Source organism: Helianthus annuus, chromosome 16, assembly GCF_002127325.2.
Source record: "Helianthus annuus cultivar XRQ/B chromosome 16, HanXRQr2.0-SUNRISE, whole genome shotgun sequence".
Classification (NCBI taxonomy): domain Eukaryota; kingdom Viridiplantae; phylum Streptophyta; class Magnoliopsida; order Asterales; family Asteraceae; genus Helianthus; species Helianthus annuus.
In genome coordinates this window covers 5,883,232-5,907,200 of record NC_035448.2, presented here as the reverse complement: position 1 = coordinate 5,907,200, position 23,969 = coordinate 5,883,232, and the positions used below count along the sequence as shown (strand labels likewise).

At 41.8% G+C, this 23,969-nt stretch overlaps 1 protein-coding gene and 1 long non-coding RNA gene across 2 annotated transcripts; one reads left to right on the top strand and one right to left on the bottom strand.

The window, feature by feature from the left end:
- The first annotated feature begins 193 nt into the window (after nt 1–193).
- Nucleotides 194–1,409, top strand: LOC110917129. The gene is made up of 4 exons (XR_002580361.2): nt 194–389; nt 677–765; nt 944–1,073; nt 1,161–1,409. It is a non-coding gene; the product is annotated as an uncharacterized LOC110917129 (long non-coding RNA).
- Nucleotides 1,410–4,635: 3,226 nt separating this feature from the next.
- On the bottom strand, nt 4,636–6,897 carry LOC110918141 (SNF1-related protein kinase regulatory subunit gamma-like PV42a). The gene is made up of 3 exons (XM_022162503.2): nt 6,402–6,897; nt 5,146–5,497; nt 4,636–5,061 (listed from the first exon to the last, which is right to left on the bottom strand). The coding sequence occupies exons 1-3, from the start codon at nt 6,845–6,847 to the stop codon at nt 4,744–4,746; spliced, it is 1,116 nt and encodes a 371-aa protein (XP_022018195.1). The 5' UTR covers nt 6,848–6,897; the 3' UTR covers nt 4,636–4,743.
- Between the last annotated feature and the right edge of the window lie 17,072 nt (nt 6,898–23,969).

Sequence of the window (23,969 nt, the reverse complement as noted above, 5' to 3'; positions counted from 1 at the left end):
TGCCATTTTTGTCGAAAGTAGGCCTTTTCGGCGATTTGAATGATGCAGGATTTCTTATACCTGCACTTGCCATTTCAAACACTGTTTTAACCCAAAAGTGGTTTCAAAACACTGTTTTAACCCAAAACAGTGGTTTCAAAACATTGTTTTAACCCCAAACAATGGATTGGTATAATTTTTCTTTTGTTTAATAGGGTAGCATCTCAAAGGAAACGGGAACAACTCAGAATCTTATACAAAAAGATCGTCATCTGCTGAAATTAATGATTTTGACTGATGAATGAGGGTTTTTATTAATGTGTTGATGATCAGTCTTTTTTGTTAGGGTTTTTTCCACTCAATTTGGTAATTTAATGCAAGCTCTGGAGTGCGTCGCTGATGTTAAAAAGGTATAATTTCTATTTTTTAATATTAATGTTTATTTTATAAGTTGGTGAAGTGGGTTTTGTATGGGAACCATGGGACGGGCCTTTTTTAGTTTTTCGTCTTCCATACCAAATGGATATGGTGGCATTCTTTGGATGCAAAGGTCAATTGCTTTTGGTTTTTGTTAGTTAGTTGTAAAAAATCTTGCTTACCCAATCTATGTTTAGGTTAACGATATTGCACTTTCGTGTTCTATTGTTATACTCTGATGTGGAACACTTTAAGGAAAATGTGTAACATGAAAATTTAGGCAATTGGAAAGGTTGGTTCCTGATGTGGAACACTTTAAGGAGAATGTGTAACTTTCATCTTCAGCCGATTGGAAGCACCCTTTCTAAGGTATCCCTCTTTTAAAAATCTTGAATGTGTAAATTTTTAACTTTCTTATTAGTTATCGTTTTTTTGTTTTTTTTTATAAATTATAGTTGTGTACCCTCAAAACGAGTCTACCGAACACCTTTTGTATTTTTATCAATGATCAGTTTTTTCTTAATTTAGAAGGTTTGTTGATTTTCAGGTTTTCAAGAAATTTTGGAGTGGAGAAATATGATCCAACAAACGAGGAGTTCGATCCAAACAGGCATAATGCAGTGTTTCAAGTGCCAGATAATACCAAGGCTCCCGATACTGTTGCGGTTGTTCTTAAGGTAAAAAAAACCAAAATTTTTCCTATGGTTTTGGTTGTGACCTGATGCATACCCGTACTTGACCATGTTTCTCTTTTGGTTTTGCAGGAAGGATACACGCTCCATGATCGAATAATACGACCTGCTGAAGTTGGTGTGATCATAAAGGCAGAATAAAGTAATAGATGTTGGATCGATAGTGTTGCCTCATAGTGATACTGTTCGAGGATTTTTTTACAACGTTTTGTCGTGTTAGGACCAGGATAAACTCCGAGGGAAAAAGTATTTTAAGTTTTTTTATTTGCTTCATTTTTGTATCAACTGTAATAAAACATGATTACGTCAAGTCTCCCGAAACATCAGTTCGTCGCATAGAGTATAGATATCTTTTCCAGCTTAGAATGTGATGCCGCTGGTTTGGTTTAAAGTTTTAATATGTCATACTTCTTTTTCTATGATCTAATTTATATATTAATTAGATATAGTTTTTAATATAAAAATTTTCTCAAGCCCGGGAAGCAATCCCGGGTAATAACCTAGTACTTGTATATATAAAAAGACAATGGCAAATGGCAATTAGGGTATTCAAGTTCATATTTCATACATACTTGTATATATAAGACTGGAGGGTATGGAGAGCCTCATCCCCAAGGGGATGGGCCGCCACGTCACCGCCACGTAAGCGTGACCTAAAGGGGATGGACCTAGAGGGTGGGGTGGGGGATGAACCCCTTTATGTATGTATGTATGTATGTATGTATGTATGTATGTATGTATGTATGTATGTATGTATGTATGTATGTATGTATGTATGTATGTATGTATGTATGTATGTATGTATGTATGTATGTATGTATGTATGTATGTATGTATGTATGTATGTATGTATGTATGTATGTATGTATGTATGTATGTATGTATGTATGTATGTATGTATGTATGTATGTATGTATGTATGTATGTATGTATGTATGTATGTATGTATGTATGTATGTATGTATGTATGTATGTATGTATAGGTTTATGTGAGAGGAGGTGGCCCGTCGTCAGCGGCCTTGGGGAGACGGAGAAGCCGGGACAAGGAGAAGGCGGCGGTGTGGGGGTGCGGCGCCGGGCCAAGTCCGGCCCCCATACCCTCCAGTCTAATAATTAAGGAAGCATGCATGTACTTGTCTTGCTTTCATGTGCTTTTGATGCAAGCTACTGAGTTCAGATGTGGTCCTGTTGAGGGCTAGTAATTGGATGCTGAGTTCTGATGTAGGCCATATACCGATTCGAGTATTACTGAACTTGCCTTCATTTTGGTCCACTAGTTATGGGTCGATTTTTGTGTAGAAATTAATTTTTTGTGACTTTTTTACATATAAAACTAATCGCTTCCCCCTTTATTATTTTTTTTGTAGTTCGAATGAACACCCCCCCCCCCCCCCCCCCCAAACACACACATATAAATGTATATCAACATTTAAAAATAATTTCTATTTATCACACCGCAGCCTTATAACCTTTCAAAGTGGAGGTCATTGGTTGGAGTCTCGTCTAGAGCAAAATTGCCTTGGATTGAGCCATTGGTTTAATCACAATTGGCCTTCGAGCATGGGTTTCCTCCGGAATTGTGGCGCCCGGGTTACCAGTGGGGTTTGCGTTCGAGAGTATGGGTGTCCTTTTGCCGTTGGATTTACCCAGGTGGCTAAGCTTTTGTTGGCGGTTAATTATTATTTTTTTGGTTATACTTATCACTAACTTTACAAAACAGTGATAAACATAACTCTATAAATATCTATCATTCTATTCAATCAATAAATATTTGGTTGCATTAATGAATAGCTCAAATTGTTAGGCTGGAAAAGTATGACATGAAAGAGTCGTGATAGCATAGGTGTCCCATGACAAAACGTGTTAAATGATAATGCTATCACTTTCACTTGTCTTCAACACTCCTTTTCCGACCATGTTATTCAATGTTAGTCCCTATTCCAATAGTTTCACCTAATCAATATGGATAACATGTTGAAAGCAAGTTTCTTGTCCGTTTGATTTGCTTGGTAATTTTATCACTTGTCTAACAACGTACACTTTTATTTTAAACGAACAAAGTATACATTTTCTTTTCTCTTACTTATATTAGATGACGAGTTATGCCACTTTTGCCATACGATGTCTTACCAAGTAATTGGAAGACGAGTTATGTCACAATTTTGCCACTAGGTAACTAAAAAAGTGTGTTAAATATGTATATACTAACCTTCAACGTGCATACAAAGCAAAGCGCAAATATTAGTTATTATGACCGCACGCGCACCCGGGGGGTGGGGGAGGGGCTCGATCTAATCATGTTTTCTGTCGTGTCTCTTCTTGGTCGGATGAACAATAATGTCATACAAAATTAGGCCTTTAGGTGCATACAAAGCAAAGCGTAAATATTAGTTATCATGACTCGAGCACTCCTATCATCGCGGGGGAGGGGTTTCCTCTAATCTTGTTGTGTGTCGTGTCTCTTCTCGGATGAACAACAATGTCAGTATGTCAGTTCTAATCATTTTTTGTTAGGATTTTACATCTATCTCTCTATGTACATGTTTGTGTGTATTTTGATTTATTTAGTTTTCACCTCTTCAAAAGCAATAGCTCGGCATATTTTCTGAATTATAGAGGTGTAAATAAAACCGGCCCAATTGAAAGGGCTTATAGTCCGCTAGAAGATTAGGGCCCATTTTGTGTTGAAAAAATATAGGGCCTTGAAAAAAATTGGGCCTAATTGACTTTTCTACTTGAAGTTGAAGCCTTGAAGGTGTTCTATTTTAAAATCAGGGCCCACTTTTTTTGTTTAAAGAAATACGGGGCCCAACCAGACTTCTCTACTTAAAGGTGTTCCTAAAGATGAGAAAAATACCAGAGTCCGACAGGTATATTTGAAACCCGAAGTATTTGGGACAGGTATACCTGATATCTGACGGGTATTGAGTTGGGTATGGGCACGGAAAAAGGTATTTCACGGGTATGAAACGGGTATGAGATTAGATCCGACCCGATTATTCGAAATATACACCCTTAAGTTTTATATTTATTTTTGTAACTATTGTTAAGTAATGTTTCAGTCTTGTAACGTTGTTATTTGAAAACTAAACTTTTCATTTGAATATACATTTTGATGACATTATTCATAATTATATGTTACGAAATACAAAATTATTTTTTAAGATTATTAATATAATATATTACATTTTTAAATATATCAAATATAATTATGACTATGATGATATGTATGATATTTATCATAATTTAATATATTATATAAAATTTTAAGACATAAAATTATAAAAAAAAATAAAAATATATGAAAATTCCAACGGGTATACTCGATACATGCCGGTATGGCGGAGTAAATGCCCGCTAAATACCCGATAGGTAATAGGTCGAGTATGAGACAAGATTTTATATCTGGGTATAAGTATGATATTAGTCATACCCGACTCATTGCCGTTCAATTTTCTTATTTGGACCCGAACCGCTCTTTTTCTACTGGAAGAGCAAAAGCCAGTTTTGACTTTCTTTGACTTCAAATTTGATTAGTATGTTAACATATCTTAAAAAAGAAACATTTAATACACCACGTTACGGTCCACAACCCAAAAGACGATGAACATGGTTCAGTAAATACAAAACAAAAAACACCCAAACTTGCTATAAACTACTCTAACAAAGAGCTCCTAATCACTCTAATTATATCCGTAAGCGAAACAAGCCCCTCGAGCAGCCCGTTACGGTCCACAACCCAAACACGATGAACATGGTTCGCCACCAACTTATCGACCACTTCACCTAGTCGTGATTCACCGTAGCAAATCACAAGCTCCCTCGGGCTCGACCCTGCCATATTAGCCGACACGGACAACAAGCTCGTCGTGTATTCCATCACACTTGCCGGCAAAAAAGATTGCAACTGAGAAACCGGGCACCCTCTCAAATCCGTAGCCGAAAATGTACCGATCACTTTCCTCCCTTTTCCCTACAAGAAATATCCGACACACAACCGTTATTTAAAAACAAAACCCGTAATCTATAGAATTTTGTAGAGTATACGGTTTTTTACATTTACGAGTAGCGAGTGATCTTCGGTTGTGGGATTTGTAGATTCAATGATAGGGACGGCGTTAAGAGAGCCGGCTCTCATTGACTTGATGGCATCTATGACTTTGGTGTGATTAGTGACGCCAAAGACGGGTTCGACTACTACAGACAGTTCGTGCACGGTTTGGTTGAGTATATGTTTGAGTTCGGGTTCGTGTCCTTTTAAGAACTTGATGAGGTCCATTTGTGTGACCATTCGGTATGTCGAGGCCGACTCAACGAGCTCTACTCCGGCTACGTTCTCCATGTTGCTATCCAGTGGTACTAATGCGCGATGAATTCCTTTGCTAAACACCTCCATACAGTCTAGAATGCTGCATAAATATAACAAAACAGATAGAAAACTACCATTTGTATATGTTCCTTCTAGTGATGGTATTTCCATAATATAAAGGAAAAATTACAAGTTTTGTTCTTTATCTTAATACCACTTATCAGACGGTGTCCTTTTTAAGGAATTTTGACAAGTTTTGCCCTTTACAAGGAATTTTATTGCACGTTTTGTCCTTTAGGCTTAACCCAGTTAGATTTATTGCATTGTGTTGTTGTACCCAAGCATAGGGTGTTTTTCCAAAAAAAAAAATTGTGATTTTCCACTTTTAACCCAAAAGTTTTCATCTTTGTATTTTAACCCTCTTAATTTGTTTACTTTTAACCCAAACTTTATATTACTCATGATTCACTTTCTACTCTATTTCTTAACTAAAAAACTAAACTAAAAAATTGTTAAAAATTCAAAATTTTTTGTTACGAACTATTTAATACTTGCTTTATATCACTCATGGTTCACTTTCGTACTCTATTTCTTAACTAAAAAACTAAACTAAAATATTGTTAAAAAATTCAAAATTTATTGTTACAAACTATTTAAATTTATTTTATTTCACTCAAAATTCACTTTCGTACTTTATTTCTTAACTAAAAATGTTAACTACAATATTGTTATAAATTTAAAAATCTTTGTTACTAACTATTTAATATTTATTTTAGTTCACTCCGTAGTTTATATCTTAATCAAAAAGGTTAACTAAAATATTGTAAAAAAAATTTAAAAATATATGTTACTAACTATTTAATATTTAATTTGTTTCACTCAAGAATCACTTTCGTATTCTATTTCTTAACTAAAATATATTGTTATAAATTAAAAAATCTTTGTTACGAACTATTTAATACTCATTTTATATGTAATACACTGGTTTCTAACCTAAAATTTACCTGGTGCAAGGGTTAAGCGTCCAAAGGCTAAGACTCTCAAGACAATGACCGATAACCGACGAAACCGGAACCGCCATCCTCTCCTCCATATCCAACCCCTCATCGCCGCCATCCGGTTTATCCCCCGCAATATGCGACAATATATCCAACATAGTAACCATCCCTATATAATGTTTCCTCACAACACCCGTATGTTTATCCGACTCTAATATCATAGACCCACCAGCCCCAATCCAATGACCAGGTGGTGCAGCCACCGGCACTGCCACCACCTGGTTCGCCACCAGCGCATTCAACGTGTGCGCCAGGGTGGCTGTGTACGGTACCTCCACTAGCCGCTTAGTGTCGGCTACTAGTTCTTTTACCTTTTTGTCCTTTAGATGTACTTGTGGCTCCATGGTGGGGTGTATGTTGTCGGTTTTCACACCCATCATTGTTGTTTGCATTGTTTAAAGTTTAAGATTGTGTGTTTGAAAGTTGTATGGTATGTAAGTTGGTTTGTGAAGTGATGTTATGTGTTTTAAAGTTGTATGATGACTACGTTAATGTGTTATGGTGTTTGTGTGACACGTGGTGATACTTTGTTTTGATAGTTATCCTGAGGGAGCAGTTGTTGGGTGTTGGGCCGACCTATATCCTTTTTATATTTTAACTAGAAAACGTATTGGGGTGGGTCGAAATCTAAACTGACTCGAATTTATTCCGTATAACAAAGGCGTATTATATTTACCCGATTTGTTTCTGAACAAAACTTACGTCAAAACGTAGATAAGTTGAAAACATGTATAAAAACAAGCACGAAAACGTATTATATTTGATCCGACTTATTTGCGAAAGAAATTTACGTCAAAACGTTAACCAACTTGAACTTATAGCGACACGTACATAAAAATAAGTACGTAAGAGAATTATGTTTTTTAAGATAAAAATGGTACGACGTGTTGCGGGCATCGAAACGTAAACTACTTCGAATTTATACCATCTAATGAAAACATATCATATTTGACCCGACCAGTTTTAAAACAAAATATATATGTCAAAACGTAGACTAATGGAAAACGTACATAAAAAAAAGCACAAATACGTATTATATCTGAGCCTACCCATTTCCAAAAAAAAAAAATTAAGTGGAAATCTAAATCAACTTGAATTTACACTGACACGTACATAAAAAATAAACACGTAAACTTGATTACATAGTCTTTACAATATTGAGATGTGAAATTCATTTCAAAGTCTTTACATTATTGAGGCGTTGTAAGTACTAATACTAATGTTGAAAGGTAAAAGTGAGAAGATGTAACTTGTGATTGCAATTATCACGGGTGGATATAGCGTGTAAACAGGGGTAGCCCTGCTACCCCTTGACGCTCCAGCGGTAGTGTAATTTTTGGAAAAAATTGGCGTTTTTCGATTTTGTTACCTTTTTTTGAAACATTGCCCTTGTAAGGATTATCTAGATACGCCACTGTCCCTTGGGATAAAGGTAAGACTTGTCTACATCTCACCCTATCCAGACCCTACCAGTAGTTTGGCTATAGGTGAGATTATACTGGGTACGTTTGTTGTTGTTGTTACTGTTTAGCTTAAATCAAGTTGTATTCTTTCTTTGGTCATTGGTCTTCTAAGCTCTCACTTTTATGGAAATTGTTTATTTTCTATGGGCATATATGTATCTATGTACTTTAACAGTTTATTTCAGAGTTTAGATTGTAAATATATAAAAGTAAAACCGTTTACTAGGGGTGTTCATCGGTTCGGTTTATGGTTTATTTGGTTTGTTCGGTTCGATTAATTCGGTTTTCAAAATTTTGTACCTCAAACCAAAAACCAAACCAAACCAAATAAGGAATATGCAAACCGATCCAAACCAAACCAAATTCAATTCGGTTTGGTTTCGGTTAGAAACCAAATAAACCAAATCTAACCAAATTGTACTTAAGTACTTTTTTTCCTAATTTATATTTATGTTTGTATTCCAACTTCCGAACATCACAACTACTTTACACCTAACAATATATGAATACAAGAAAGTTTCATTGCGAAATAAAACAAACACATCTATAAAGTAGTACTAAACACAACCACAAAGTTAAAGTTTCAAAACATAGATCATAGAAACTATTGGATGACTTAAAGAGTGGTTTTGAGTTGGGCTTTTAGATTTACCTTTGGTATTTTGGGCTGCATAAAAAATAACTATTTTGGGCTAATAAATTGTATATGATTTATAAAATATTATTATTTTTATTTAATAATTAATTAAGTTAAATGGTTTATTCGGTTATCCAAATAAACCGAATAAACCAAATAAAATAAAATGTAGATCCATAAACCGAACCAAAAAACATATTCACAATTCGATTTCGGTTAGAAACCAAACCAAAAGCCGAATTCGTTATTCGGGTCGTTTTATTTGGTTACGGTTATGGTTCGGTTTACGGTTTTTATTTGGTTACGGTTTTTTCTGAACATCCCTACCGTTTACCACTCGTTATAGGCCATGTTTTGATAAAACCGAGTTAAACAAATGACACTGGGCCTCTGGGGTCTGGACTCTGGAAAGTCCAAACACATATCTATGGTTAATTGGTTATGCTTACGTATGTTTTAGCAGTATTCAAAACACTATTGTTTATGTAAATGTGAAAAACCTTTTCTTTGTTAAATCAATCTGTTTACTACTCGCGATATACGATGAGAATTCGATTGTTATCAATTTGTTCGTTACGGAACTATTACTCGCTGTAGCAATAGATAGAAAAAACCTTAAAAAAATCATGATATGCCAAAAAGTATATCGACGAATATGTAATATTGCCTTAGACAATATGTGGTGTTCCGATCACGGCCCCAAAAACCTTATACAAATCTCATCCTCAATCTCACAGCCAACACCTCTCTCCTTCAAGGACCATCCGTGATTCCGTGTACACAAAACTTCCTCTAGGAACCAATGACCTCTCTCTTCCATATCAATCTTCCCTCCACGTCGTCGGTGTTGTAGGGTTAACGGACATCCTTGCAAATGCTCTTATTGGAAACTGGATAGTCATAAGGGATGTATATTAATAATTTAACATCGACGTTAATAATTAAATATTGTCTATTTTGGGATATTTTTTAATTGCAATCATCCACTGATGTATTGCAAAATACATCGGTATTCGCGTCGGTTTTAGTTGTTATTTAGTCAGTTTTAGTGTCGGTTTACTGTAGAATGTATATACTATTGATCTATTCGTGTTTCCAGGTCTTTTCAGTCAAAAGGAGCGTAAACGAGCAGAAATCTGGAATGGCGAAAGGCTAGCACGGAAACCGAGGGAGTCGGGAGCTGAAACGAAGAAAATTTGCAACTCTGGAGCTCCTAGGCGGGCCGCGTTGACTAAACAGGCATACCAAGGCGGGCCGCATTGACTTAAAGAAGAAATTATGGAACAATACCCTCTCGCGCCCCGCGTCAACTTAGACAGAAACATTAGGCGGGCCGCGAGAGATATGTATATCGAATCAGAATTTGAAATCCTAGGCGACCCGTGAAAGATCAAGCCAATACTCCACGCGGGCCGCCTAAAGAAGCTGTGTCGGCAGAATTATGAGGATTGCATGGCAAGTTAGGGTTTGTGGTTATATATGAAGATATACGCGTACACAGCCGATTATTGACGAACTAGGGCAACTTTGGGGCTGTTTTGGCTGCTGATTGAGGGCTGTGATCGTGTCGGAAGCATACCGGAAGCGTGGAATCATCGGGAAAGCATTCTTGAGCATTCGGGAGTGAAGATTCGGGTTCTACATACCTATTTCTTGCATTCTTTGTTTGTTTAGACTTTGTTATCGATGAATTCAGTTGATACTATGTTATTGATATTGTTTTTGATTATGTTTCTCGGCTAAAAACCACAAACTACCTAGGTGATGACTATGGCATGACAAAGATTGGATTTTTATATGATTATTGATGTGATTGTGATTTTTCTTGCATTGTAAACACTATGATAGTTTGTCTTGGTGCGTTTGTATGCTTGTGATTTCTTATTTATCGTTTATTTGTTCCATTCAATTCTTGGTGACGGTCTTTATCACGGAATAGAGTTGAATTAGGGTTTTTGACTTAGGTGAGTGTCTATATCACATAATAGGTCATTAATTCTCTAGGGTGAAAAGTGCACTAGTAACCTTAGGAACAATATTCGGTAATTAATTAAAATCAAGTGTGCTGCTAGACTCGTCGCGGAAAGGCTCGAGGATATTGGTAGGTCTAGGAGTAGTTATAAGGAATTAACCACCCATTGTCTATCAAGCCAAGTTTAAACCCATAGTTGCTTTAGACGTTCGCGCGGCAAAGTAGAGCGTCTTACATAAGCACTTTCAAGAAACTAGAGGACGGACAAGAAATCTAGAAAACCGGTAATTTAACAACCTCTAGGGAATCTTAGTGTGCTCTTGAGAGGGATTAGGGGTCCTTAGATTTCCCTAGAGGTGAGAATTTTAAGATCCCGGTTCCACACCACATCATTATCATTTAGGAATCCATTCTGAGTTTAGCCTGCGTCTAGCCTAGGTAGTCTTCATTCCCACTGATCAGACCCTTCGTTTTAGTTCGTGTCTAGCTTTCTAGTATTATTTTATTATTTTACTTAGGATTTTTAGAAACCCCCCCAAATTAATAAACAATTTAGTATGTCGTGTCAGTCCGAGTCTAGATAGAGTCGTAGCGTAGTCAGTAGAGTCTCGTGGGTTCGATACTCGGACTTACTTTAGCTTTACTACATTCTATCGGTTCACTTGCCGATTGTGTGTTTAGGGTTTAGGTCGAGTCTTAGTTTATAAATTTAAAACTTAGAGAGTCTAGAATTAGGGTATTTTAGTTAGTTTTATTTGACCCATTTTCAGCACATCAAGTTTTTGGCGCCGTTGCCGGGGACTCTTGGCGATTGCGCTGATTACTTTGTTTGGACTTACTTGACATATTACGTGCTATTTTGTTTCTTTGTTTGAGTCGTAGGTGTCTAAGTATTTTAGTGTCTTTTTATAGTTAGTCGAGTCGTTTAGTAGAGTCGTCTTACTTGTTTGTTTTCGGTTTTTGCAGTGGATGCCCCATACGCGCTCGCAGGGACCGCCGCCGTTGCCGCTTGCACTCAGGTCTTCCCTCTCGTCATCTACGTCTGAGGTACGTGCTTCTAGCTCTACTTCATTTTCTCAGTCCACCCCAGTTTTCGATCTTACACCAAAATCTTCACCCCACAATTCCCCACCACCCTCCCGTCCACCTAGTCCACCACCCGTAGCTCACATGGCCCGTAGGACAGTTTACGACCAGGCTACCACCGGCTTCGCCGGTGGTAATTCCCCCATCACCCTTCCTGAGATCCCGAACGATCGGTCTTGGCAGATACCATCCTATATTATGACCGCCATCACAAATTCCTGCCAGTTCCATGGTCGTGACGACGAGGATGCCCCCGCCCATATCAATCGCATCACTCGTCTCTGCAGCACCTTCTCCATTGAGGGTGTCAATCTTGATGCTAGGTATCTTCAGGTTTTTCCGTTCTCACTTGCTGGACGCGCAGCCGTCTGGTTCGATTCCCAGCCTGCTGGCACTTTCCGTACTTGGGCAGGCCTTCGCGATGCATTCTTAGCCAAATATTTTCCGCCAGCCAAGGCATCTCGCCTTCGTGACCAGATTCACTCATTTCGTATGGAGCCAGATGAGCCGTATCATCTGGCTTGGGAGTGTTTTCAGACCCTGATCACCCGTTGTTCTCAGCATGGTCTATCTGATTGGGCGTTAGTGGAGAAGTTCTACAATGGACTTACTCCAGAGATTAGGGCTCGTTTCGACACCTCAGCAGGAGGGCAGCTTATGGGGAAGAAGACAGTTGCAGAGTGCAACGATTTGTTTGAGAGTTTTGCCCACTCCGATATGGACTACAGCACTACCAGCAGGACTTCCATTCCTGTGCGTACCACCTCGGCCGGTCGAGGGGTAAACCAAGTTAGCTTGGATTCATCGGTAGCTGCTGCAGTCGAGAGGGCGAAGGAGGAGATTAGACAGGAGATGAGGCAGGAGTTGAGTGAGATAAAGAAGAAGGTCGATAGGTGTGAGGTTTGTAGAGGAGGTCACGACACCATAGATTGCCCCACGCTCACTCTTGAGCAAGTAGAGTATATAGCTGGTCAGCCTAGGGGTCCCACGAATCCGTTCAATAATTCTAGTTCCAACTGGCGAGGTAGTGGTAATTCGAGTGGGTATCGTTCGTCTGGAAACCCTCCTGGGTTTTCATCTGGTCAGTATCAGAGTAGAGGGCCCGGTATTTACACGCAGTCTAGTTCAGGGCAGTTTAGTGGGTCGGGGTCTAGTGGTCAGTTTTCGAATAGGGGACCGCCTCAGGAGAGTCAGGGTGGTGCGAAAGCCCCTGAGGTTAGCACGAGTAGGTTAGAGGAGATGTTTGCTCAGATGATGACGCGTAGCGATGCATTCATGAAAAATCAGGAGCAAATCAATAAGAATAATGACCTTCAGTTCAAAAATCAGCAGGCCACCCTCCTCGACCTTCAGAGGACAGTAGGCGGAATTGCTCAGCAGTTACAGGAGCACCCACCGGGTCAGTTTTCGGGAAACACTTTCCCGAATCCAGCGAATCAGTCAGCGAAGGCGATTACGACCCGTAGTGGGAGGAGTGTAGGAGAGGTAGTTAGAGAGAGAGAGCTCGAAGAGGTAGAGGAAGAGGTTGATGAGGAGATCGAGATGGAGGCTCCAGGCAAGGTGCACACGAGGCTAGCCCCAGCAAGTACCGCACACGCCGAGGAGTCACCAGTAGAGCAGAGAGTAGAGAGACAGCCGACGAGAGGTCGGCCGGCACCTGTGATTGATCATTCTCGCCTTCCATTTCCCGCCCGTGCCAGACAGCAGAAATATGCTTAGGAATACGGGAAATTCCTTGAGATGTTTACTCAGTTGAAAATCAATCTTCCGTTCATCGAGGCACTTCAGTCTATGCCTAAATACGCGAAATTTCTTAAGGATCTTTTGAAGCGTAAGGAGAGAATCGGTGAGCTTTCGAATATTCCACTGACAGGGGGTTGTTCTGCGGTAGTCTTGAATAAGCTACCAGAGAAGTTGACTGACCCCGGCACATTCACGATTCCATGTTTCTTCGGGGGAGCCGCTACCCCTTCTCACGCCTTAGCCGATTTAGGAGCCAGCATCAATCTGATGCCATTCTCGTTGTATGAGCGTCTTGGTCTAGGAGAGCTTACCCCCACGCGCATGTCATTGTCCTTGGCTGACCGATCAGTCAAGTATCCTCGTGGGGTAGTAGAGAATTTGTTGGTGAAGGTCGATAGGTTTGTGTTCCCAGTAGACTTCGTTGTGCTTGATATGGAGGTCGATGAGAGAGTTCCTATTATTCTAGGCCGTCCATTCCTTCGAACCGCAAAGGCGATCATCGACGTCTTTGACGGTAAGATTTCTCTTCGTGCGGGTGACGAGGTTGTCACATTTGAGATCGATAGAGCGATGCAGCATCCTAGTTGTGGAGATGATGTTAGTGGGCCGTGTCATTCCGTCTATTTTCTTAATTCATTCATGTCTTGTGTCGACACGTGCTTCGAGTACATTAGTGGAGCCGATCTGGTAGGTGAGGGAGTTGTTGACGAGCATTCTGAGGATGAGGTAGAGGAGGTAGAGGAGGAGTGTTTAGATGAGAGCGATGAGGTTAGTACTGAGCCATTAGGGCTAGATGCGATTAGTGATGAGAGTACTCCGGTAGAGATTCCACCGCCCTTAGAACTTAAGGTTCTTCCATCCCATCTCGAGTACGCGTTCTTAGGAGAGAAGCCTGATATGCCTGTCATCATTTCGTCGAAGTTGACAGAGGAGGAGAAGTCGAGGTTGATTGAGGTGCTTAGAGAGCACAGTGATGCGATTGCATGGAGGCTATCCGATATCAAGGGCATCAGCCCTACCTTTTGCACGCATCGCATTCTGATGGAGGACGTTTTCAAGCCTGTAGTGCAGCCACAGCGTCGGTTGAATCCGAATATGCAGGAGGTAGTGAAGAAAGAGGTGATGAAGTTGTTAGCGTCTGGGTTGATCTATCCCATTTCTGATTCCGCTTGGGTGAGTCCTACGCAGGTTGTCCCGAAGAAAGGGGGGATGACGGTTGTTCTGAATTCGAAGAATGAGCTTATTCCGTCTCGCACTGTTACGGGTTGGCGTGTATGCATTGACTATCGAAAGTTAAATGACGCCACTCGTAAAGATCATTTTCCGCTCCCATTCATTGATCAGATGCTTGAGCGTCTCGCGGGTCAGCAGTTCTATTGCTTTCTCGACGGGTTTTCGGGTTATTTCCAGATTCCTATTGCACCAGAGGATCAGGAGAAAACCACTTTTACATGTCCATATGGCACATACGCGTACCGACGCATGCCGTTTGGATTATGTAACGCTCCTGCTACATTTCAGCGTTGTATGATCGCGATCTTTCAGGATATGGTCGAGAGTTCGATGGAGGTGTTTATGGATGATTTCTCAGTGTACGGTAATTCTTTCGATCAGTGTCTAGCGAATCTTGAGAGGATGCTGAAGAGATGTGTGGAGACGAAGTTGATGCTGAACTGGGAGAAGTGTCACTTCATGGTGACTGAGGGGATTGTGCTAGGGCACAAGATTTCGCGAGCAGGTATTGAGGTTGACAGAGCGAAGATAGATACGATTAGCCAGCTTCCTCCGCCGACTAGTGTCAAGTCGGTTCGTAGTTTTCTCGGTCATGCGGGATTTTATAGGCGCTTCATTAGGGATTTTTCCAAAATCACTCGCCCCATGACGCGATTATTGGAGAAGGACGTTCCTTTCGTCTTTGATGAGGAGTGCCTTCGAGCGTTTGAGTTTCTGAAGGAGAGGTTAGTGAGTGCACCGATCCTCGTGTCGCCTGACTGGAGCTTACCATTCGAGCTGATGTGCGACGCGAGTAACTACGCAGTTGGTGCGGTGTTAGGGCAGAGACGGGAGAAGCATTTTCACCCGATTTACTACGCGAGTAAAACGCTAAATGATGCCCAGGAAAATTACACTACCACGGAGAAGGAGTTGTTGGCGGTGGTGTTCGCGTTCGATAAATTCCGATCATATCTCGTTCTTTCGAAAACCGTCGTGTTCACTGATCATTCTGCTCTGCGTCACTTGTTTCAGAAAAAGGACGCGAAGCCGCGTCTTATACGATGGATTCTGCTTCTTTCCGAGTTCGACATTGAAATTAAGGATAAGAAGGGGGCAGAAAATGTGGCGGCGGATCACTTGTCTCGCTTAGAGGATCCGAAGCGTGAGGAGATTCGTGAGGAGGCGATAGGAGACAGATTCCCTCACGAGTCTATTGATGCTGTCACGGCAGGAGCCGTAGACCTCCCGTGGTTTAGCGACATAGCCAATTATTTGGCTGACGGGTTTGTGATGGAGAGTTTGAGTTTGCAGGAGAAGCGCAAGTTGACGAGGGACGCTAGGAAGTACATTTGGGACGATCCCTATCTCTTCAGGATAGGCGGTGATCGAGTCTTGAGGAGATGTGTGAGTAGAGAAGAGGGCGAGAGTATCCTGAGGCACGTGCACGAGGGATTGACCGGCGGACACCATGGCGCGCATGCAACCGCGCAAAAGGTGTTTGATTGTGGTTTTTATTGGCCGACAGTAGTAGATGATGCGGCCGAGTTTGTGAGGAAGTGTGACCGGTGTCAGCGAACCGGTAACATCTCATCCAAGGATGAGATGCCCCAGAATCCCATTCAAGTGTTAGAAGTCTTTGACGTTTGGGGCATCGATTTCATGGGACCATTTCCATCTTCGAGTGGAAATCGGTACATCCTCGCTGCGATTGACTACGTTTCGAAGTGGGTGGAAGCTCAAGCTTCGCCTACAAATGATGCACGAGTGGTGGTGAGGTTCTTGAAGAAGTTGTTTACGCGATTCGGTACGCCTAGAGCCATTATTAGCGATCGCGGCACGCATTTTTGCAATGCGGTTATGGAGAAGGCGTTGGAGAGATATGGAGTTACGCACCGCTTGTCCACCGCGTATCATCCACAAACGAGCGGTCAAGTGGAGAACGCGAATCGGGGAGTGAAGCGAATTTTAGAGAAGACGGTAGGAAAGAGTAGGCAAGATTGGTCCGACAAGTTGGACGATGCGTTGTGGGCCTTCCGAACCGCCTACAAGACGCCATTAGGGACGACACCGTTTATGGTCGTCTACGGGAAAGCGTGCCACTTACCGGTCGAGTTAGAGCATCGGGCTCTTTGGGCGCTCAAAACGGTGAATTTAGATTTGACCGAGGCCGCTAGGAGACGGTTTTTCCAACTCCATGAGTTAGAGGCGCTTCGTGACGCCGCGTATGATCGTTCTTGGAGTATCAAGGAGAAGTCGAAAGCGTTGCATGATAGGAAGTTGCGAAAGTTGAAGGAGTTTAAAGTGGGCGATCGGGTGCTATTATTCAATTCGAGGTTGAAATTGATCGCCGGGAAGTTGAAGTCAAGATGGTCCGGGCCGTACGTCGTGAAGGAGGTTTTCCCGTACGGTACCATCGAGTTGTTTGATGAGGAGAGTTCACATGTGTGGAAGGTGAACGGGCATAGGTTGAAGCATTACATAGGAGGTCCCATCGATACCATCGAAGAGGAAACCGTTCCTCTTTCGGACCCGCCTAGCACCGCCCCGTAGGTTCTTGAGTGAAAACTCAAGTGTAGAGTTTGTATTTTTTGCATCATTGTTCGTGTCGAGTCTTTAGTATAGTTTTGTGAGTTTTTGCGTCATTTGCGTCGTTTTGTGTGTCTTTGCGTCGTGTGTGTGTCGTAAGTGTTTTGCAGGATTCATCGCCTTTATCGGAGCCGACATCGATCAACAAACGGTGACGCAGGTACGTTTAACGCTAAAAACTCGGGAATAAATACAGGGGGTAAAAGGGTAATTAAAGGAAACGAAATTTGGCTGAAACATGCTGTTGCTGTTCACCAAACAGCAGTTCTGCACTGTCCATGCGGCCCGTGTAGGGTTATTCCCTAGTTCACGCGGACCGCCTGGACTTATAAAGAATTTCAGCATCATCAAACGCTCGCGACCCGCCTACACTAACTCATATACTTCACACGGGTCGCCTGGGGTTTAAGGAATTCAAAAAAAATAACAAAGCTAAAGCGACCCGCCTCACTGTGACTCGATACTTCATGCGGGTCGCGTAACAGTCACAGTCGGTGTGCCCTTTTCAAAACCCCCAAACCGTGTCATTTGAAACCCTAACCATACTTCCCTTCATCTCCGGCGACTAAAACCCCCATAACCACCATCTTCACCACCGTTCTTCCCCATATCCACCACTACCCACCACCGTTTTCCACCACCCCCACCGACTACACCACCCACTATTACCTCCGGTCACCACCATCTTGTACCCATAACCACCATTCACCGAACTCCACCACTGCCATACATCATCACCATCATTCCGTCCATTTTAACCACCACCTGCCACCACAGTCATCCCGTCACAACCACCATCCATCCACAGCCGTTTACCCACCACGCTTTCCACCGCATCACCACTATTTCAACCACTGTCCACCTTCGCAGCTGATTACCATCGATTTCACCTACAGCACCAACAGTAGTTGAGTTCAGCGTCGTCGGTTACCAGGTATGATTCTTGCACTATGCTTTTGTGTCGAGTCCGTATATTAGGTTATTGTTAGGTGTCGTGTCAGTAGTTAGTCAGTGTTTTGGTCAACGTTAGGTGTCGGGTCTGAAAGTCTTAGTTTAGTCGAGTCATTGTTTACAGGTCCTTATTTGATGTTTGTAGCAGTCACTTATGTGCAGTCCGGTTACTCAGTCAGGACCACAGTTGAGTCGAGTCAGTCGTGTCATAGTGTAGAGAGGGTGCGGGCGGTTCGGGTTGGTTTGTTTGTATTGGTTGATTTGCTTTGAGAGGTGTGCGAACGGGATGCGACATAGAGAAATTAAGGGGGGGTGGTTTTGTCCGCGAATTTTGTGGTCATATTAATTGGCGCGGGCATTCTGTTTAGGATAAGTGTGGGGAGGCGTCGCGCGTTTTTCACATAAAAGCTACACTTTTCACAAACATAACGCGCCTCGCTTCCGTTGTTTCCGCACTTGGGCCATTTTGATATCTCGGCACTTAGGATTGCTCGAGGGCGAGCAAGGTGCCGGGAGGGGGTACAGGTTTTAAATTTTTGTAAAATGAGTCATGAAGTGTCGTAGCGTCTACTTTTGCGTCGTTTAAGGTCCATTAGTGTGTTTCGAGTCATAGTTGCGTCTTGTTAAGTCGTGTCGTGCGCGTACTATTGCACCGCTCGATTTTAGGCCACGTTGCCCGTACTCAATCTCCATTCGGGCGAGGTTGGCCTAGTTTCGGGTTGTTGTGTGATATGCACTTGTATCGAACGACGGCCGCGAACGAAATGCTATACGGCCGTCGCCCGATTGTACAATATTTTAATATTATTTTATTATAGAAAAAAAAATATAAAAACAAAAAATTCCAAAAAAATCAAAAAAATTCAAAAAGACCAAAAATAGCTTGCGATTACTAACGGTTCACCTGTTTTGCATGTTTGTTTGATTCTTTGTGAACAGGATGTCAGGTGAAGGATCATCGTCGGGTACCAAGCGCAAGAGGCGCACTACTCGTTCACAGACGGCTGCACAGGAGCAGCCGGGTGCTCCGGTGCTTCGGGAGATTAGGTATAGGGATGCTGGGACCCCACACGGGCAGAGTGAGAGGCTGGTTGAGAGCCCGTTGCTGCGTTTTGAGGTAGGATCATACGAGTACATGAAATTTGGGGCATTGAAGAAGGTGAGGTTGTTAGAAAGTAGGAGGATTGACTGGGAGTTGGTTAGGAGGTTAGGGCAGGTTGAGAGAGTTCAGGAGCTTCTGGGAGATAAGTTTAGGTGGGCGGTGGAGTGTGAGTGGCCGCAGTATCTAGAGCTGACTATGGAGTTTCACTCCACATTCATTTATAGGCACCCAGGGGGTTCGATCAGCCGGATGTGGTTTCGTTTGCGCTGGGCAAACAGGTTTACAATATGAGTCTGATACAGTTTGCAGAGGCGACAGGGTTGTATTCGGCTGAGGAGGTTGGGTCAGATGAGTTTAGAGGTTTACTGAGGCAGGTGTTGAGAGACCCGGCAGAGGCATGTGTTGTGAAGGAGGATTTAGCACGTTTCTGGCGCACCATTGCTATTTCACCATATTCTAGCAATTTGGTGGCGTCAGACATTAGGGATCCGGTTTATAGGTTCGTGCATAAGATTTTGTGTTCTACGTTGATAGGAAAGCACGAGGGAGATAAGGTGAACCAGCACAGTTTGTTTTGCTTGATGTGCATGGTTGAGAGGCGGCCGGCCAACTTAGCTAGTATTTTGGCGTGGTCCTTGGCGAGGCCGAAGAAGGGCGGTGATACGGCCAGGTTGTATGGTGGGCCGTATATCACCATGTTAGCAGCCAATTTGGGAGTGTTTGCTGAGTTTCCAGCAGATAGGATGACTGCGGGACCCGCTCCATCTCTTGTGGAGTTGAGGAGTCTACAGCTAGCCAGGATTGTCACATTCACTGAGCCGCTAGCATGGACAGAGATTCTGCCAGCACCACCGTCTCCGGATCCGACTGCCGAGGAGGCAGCGACCACTACGATTCCGGAGCGGTACCAGGTGCCACTTCAGCGACATCAGCTCCCAGCACGGGAGTATCCTTTCAGGCAGCCGCGGTCGGAGCCGCTTACTCTAGAGGGTTTGTATGATCGGGTCGAGCAGGTTAGACATGAGATGCAGCTGGGTTTTCAGGGTCTTTATGATTACTTTCAGTTACAGCTACCACCAGCATTGCAGCCACAGCAGGGGGGTCCCGCTGGTGGAGAGGAGGAGCCAGCTGGGGGAGAGCATTCTGGTGGAGATGCATGAGGATGAGCAGCAGTGATTACAGCGGTTATATCTTTTGTTTTATTTTTATGCTGTTTTTGATCCTCGATAGTCGGTTTGTATAAATACGATATATTTGGTTGGTTGGGTTTTTGGGTTGGATGATACTTGTTGGTTGATGCTTCGATGTTTATATTATTTTGGGTTTAGTATGTTTTGAGTGATAGGTTGATTTTGATGCCGCTTCCGTTCGCGTGTCCGAGTTAGTACAGTTTGCTGAGCGCGTTTTGGATTGGAGGGCATGTGTGGTATCGACTGGCATACTGACAGTCTCACATATGATTCAGCTAAGTCGTTCCACTTGTATACTTGTATATTTATTTATTTATTTTTGTTTTTAGGTTTTAGGAGTCAGGTTTACATCCTTGCATTAGGGACAATGCAACATTCAAGTGTGGGGATGGGAACTTTTAGTTAGTGAGTCTTGATTTGAAAAAAAAAATAAATAAATAAAATAAATAGAAAAATATCTTTTGAAATAAGAAGTTTGCAAAATAAAAACGGAAAATGATAGAAAAGTCGGGTTTTTGATCGGGTTCAAATAATAATAATATGAGATAAAATATTCGTGCTTGTGTCTAGTTTGGGATGCGCGGGTAGGCTTGATTCGGTTTCGGGTTCCTTTGATATTAATTATACCTAATTGTCGGTCTACTAGTGGGTTCTCATCTAGGGAAAGTGGGGAAATTGAAACCGCCAATAATAGTATAAGGGATGCCGTTATAAGCTAAGATCGTTAGAGTTTTTGGTCATTATCTCGTTGAAGAAAAAAATAATAAATAAATAAGCGAGCTAGAAACTAAATGAAAGTAGCCATTCTATGTAATCTGTGGTTGGGGATAGCGACTCTACAGCCGGAATACCGCTAGAATGTGTGAAATCGACCTTGCAAAATAAATAAAAAGTACCGAGGCCTATGTAATCTGTGGTTGGGGATAGCGACTCTACAGCCGGAATACCTCTAGGATTAGGGAAAGCAACGTCTACGCTCGTAAATGAAAAAAAAATGAAAAAAAAATGGAAAAATAGATTTGATTTTAAACTCTCTTGATCTTGGTATAAGGCGGTTAGGAAATAACCCAGTGGTGGTTCCTTTTGTCCTATAAGCTTGAGGGGGGAGTAGGTGGACTTGCAATTCGTAGCGTGAGACCCTAGGTGGATTGACCGAACTTGAACCTAAATTGCATGATAAGGGCTTGAAACCGGGTTGGGTTTAAGAGGATCATTATACTTGCAATCGCGGCTAACACGAGTATAGATTTAATAAATTAATCTAAGCTTTTGTCCCGATCGACTATCTTGACTATGATTCCGTTTGCATTATTCTTTTTCGAGGACGAAAAAAAAGATAAGTGTGGGGATATTTGATGTATTGCAAAATACATCGGTATTCGCGTCGGTTTTAGTTGTTATTTAGTCAGTTTTAGTGTCGGTTTACTGTAGAATGTATATACTATTGATCTATTCGTGTTTCCAGGTCTTTTCAGTCAAAAGGAGCGTAAACGAGCAGAAATCTGGAATGGCGAAAGGCTAGCACGGAAACCGAGGGAGTCGGGAGCTGAAACGAAGAAAATTTGCAACTCTGGAGCTCCTAGGCGGGCCGCGTTGACTAAACAGGCATACCAAGGCGGGCCGCATTGACTTAAAGAAGAAATTATGGAACAATACCCTCTCGCGCCCCGCGTCAACTTAGACAGAAACATTAGGCGGGCCGCGAGAGATATGTATATCGAATCAGAATTTGAAATCCTAGGCGACCCGTGAAAGATCAAGCCAATACTCCACGCGGGCCGCCTAAAGAAGCTGTGTCGGCAGAATTATGAGGATTGCATGGCAAGTTAGGGTTTGTGGTTATATATGAAGATATACGCGTACACAGCCGATTATTGACGAACTAGGGCAACTTTGGGGCTGTTTTGGCTGCTGATTGAGGGCTGTGATCGTGTCGGAAGCATACCGGAAGCGTGGAATCATCGGGAAAGCATTCTTGAGCATTCGGGAGTGAAGATTCGGGTTCTACATACCTATTTCTTGCATTCTTTGTTTGTTTAGACTTTGTTATCGATGAATTCAGTTGATACTATGTTATTGATATTGTTTTTGATTATGTTTCTCGGCTAAAAACCACAAACTACCTAGGTGATGACTATGGCATGACAAAGATTGGATTTTTATATGATTATTGATGTGATTGTGATTTTTCTTGCATTGTAAACACTATGATAGTTTGTCTTGGTGCGTTTGTATGCTTGTGATTTCTTATTTATCGTTTATTTGTTCCATTCAATTCTTGGTGACGGTCTTTATCACGGAATAGAGTTGAATTAGGGTTTTTGACTTAGGTGAGTGTCTATATCACATAATAGGTCATTAATTCTCTAGGGTGAAAAGTGCACTAGTAACCTTAGGAACAATATTCGGTAATTAATTAAAATCAAGTGTGCTGCTAGACTCGTCGCGGAAAGGCTCGAGGATATTGGTAGGTCTAGGAGTAGTTATAAGGAATTAACCACCCATTGTCTATCAAGCCAAGTTTAAACCCATAGTTGCTTTAGACGTTCGCGCGGCAAAGTAGAGCGTCTTACATAAGCACTTTCAAGAAACTAGAGGACGGACAAGAAATCTAGAAAACCGGTAATTTAACAACCTCTAGGGAATCTTAGTGTGCTCTTGAGAGGGATTAGGGGTCCTTAGATTTCCCTAGAGGTGAGAATTTTAAGATCCCGGTTCCACACCACATCATTATCATTTAGGAATCCATTCTGAGTTTAGCCTGCGTCTAGCCTAGGTAGTCTTCATTCCCACTGATCAGACCCTTCGTTTTAGTTCGTGTCTAGCTTTCTAGTATTATTTTATTATTTTACTTAGGATTTTTAGAAACCCCCCCAAATTAATAAACAATTTAGTATGTCGTGTCAGTCCGAGTCTAGATAGAGTCGTAGCGTAGTCAGTAGAGTCTCGTGGGTTCGATACTCGGACTTACTTTAGCTTTACTACATTCGATCGGTTCACTTGCCGATTGTGTGTTTAGGGTTTAGGTCGAGTCTTAGTTTATAAATTTAAAACTTAGAGAGTCTAGAATTAGGGTATTTTAGTTAGTTTTATTTGACCCATTTTCAGCACATCATCCACCCTTAATCTTGTCTCCTGAACTATGTGGTTTGGTGTAACAACTCCTATCAAAAAGTCTTAATTATTATTTTAATTATCCAATAGGAAACCCTAATTAAGACACCCAAGTGATTCTGCACAAACCCTAAAATTTTCAGAACAATCAGAATCAGGATCAGGGCCCCTAAAACTCAAGGGGGGGGGGGTAAACCCTAGTTACGATTATCTAAATTATGTGCTGTCAAATTCGAATTTTTCAATTTCATCAACTCAGCAGGCCTAGTCCCACACGTGGCAACCCTATGACCATTAGGTGTCCCTTACGAACCGTAAGGGATAAAAGTTTTACGGTCCGTAAGCATGTCATATTTTGTGCATAAATAGTAGACATTGGGACTTGATTTCTGGCACTAAAACGACGAAGAAATTCGTTATACACACTAAGATATCATAGAAACAGTCCACAACAC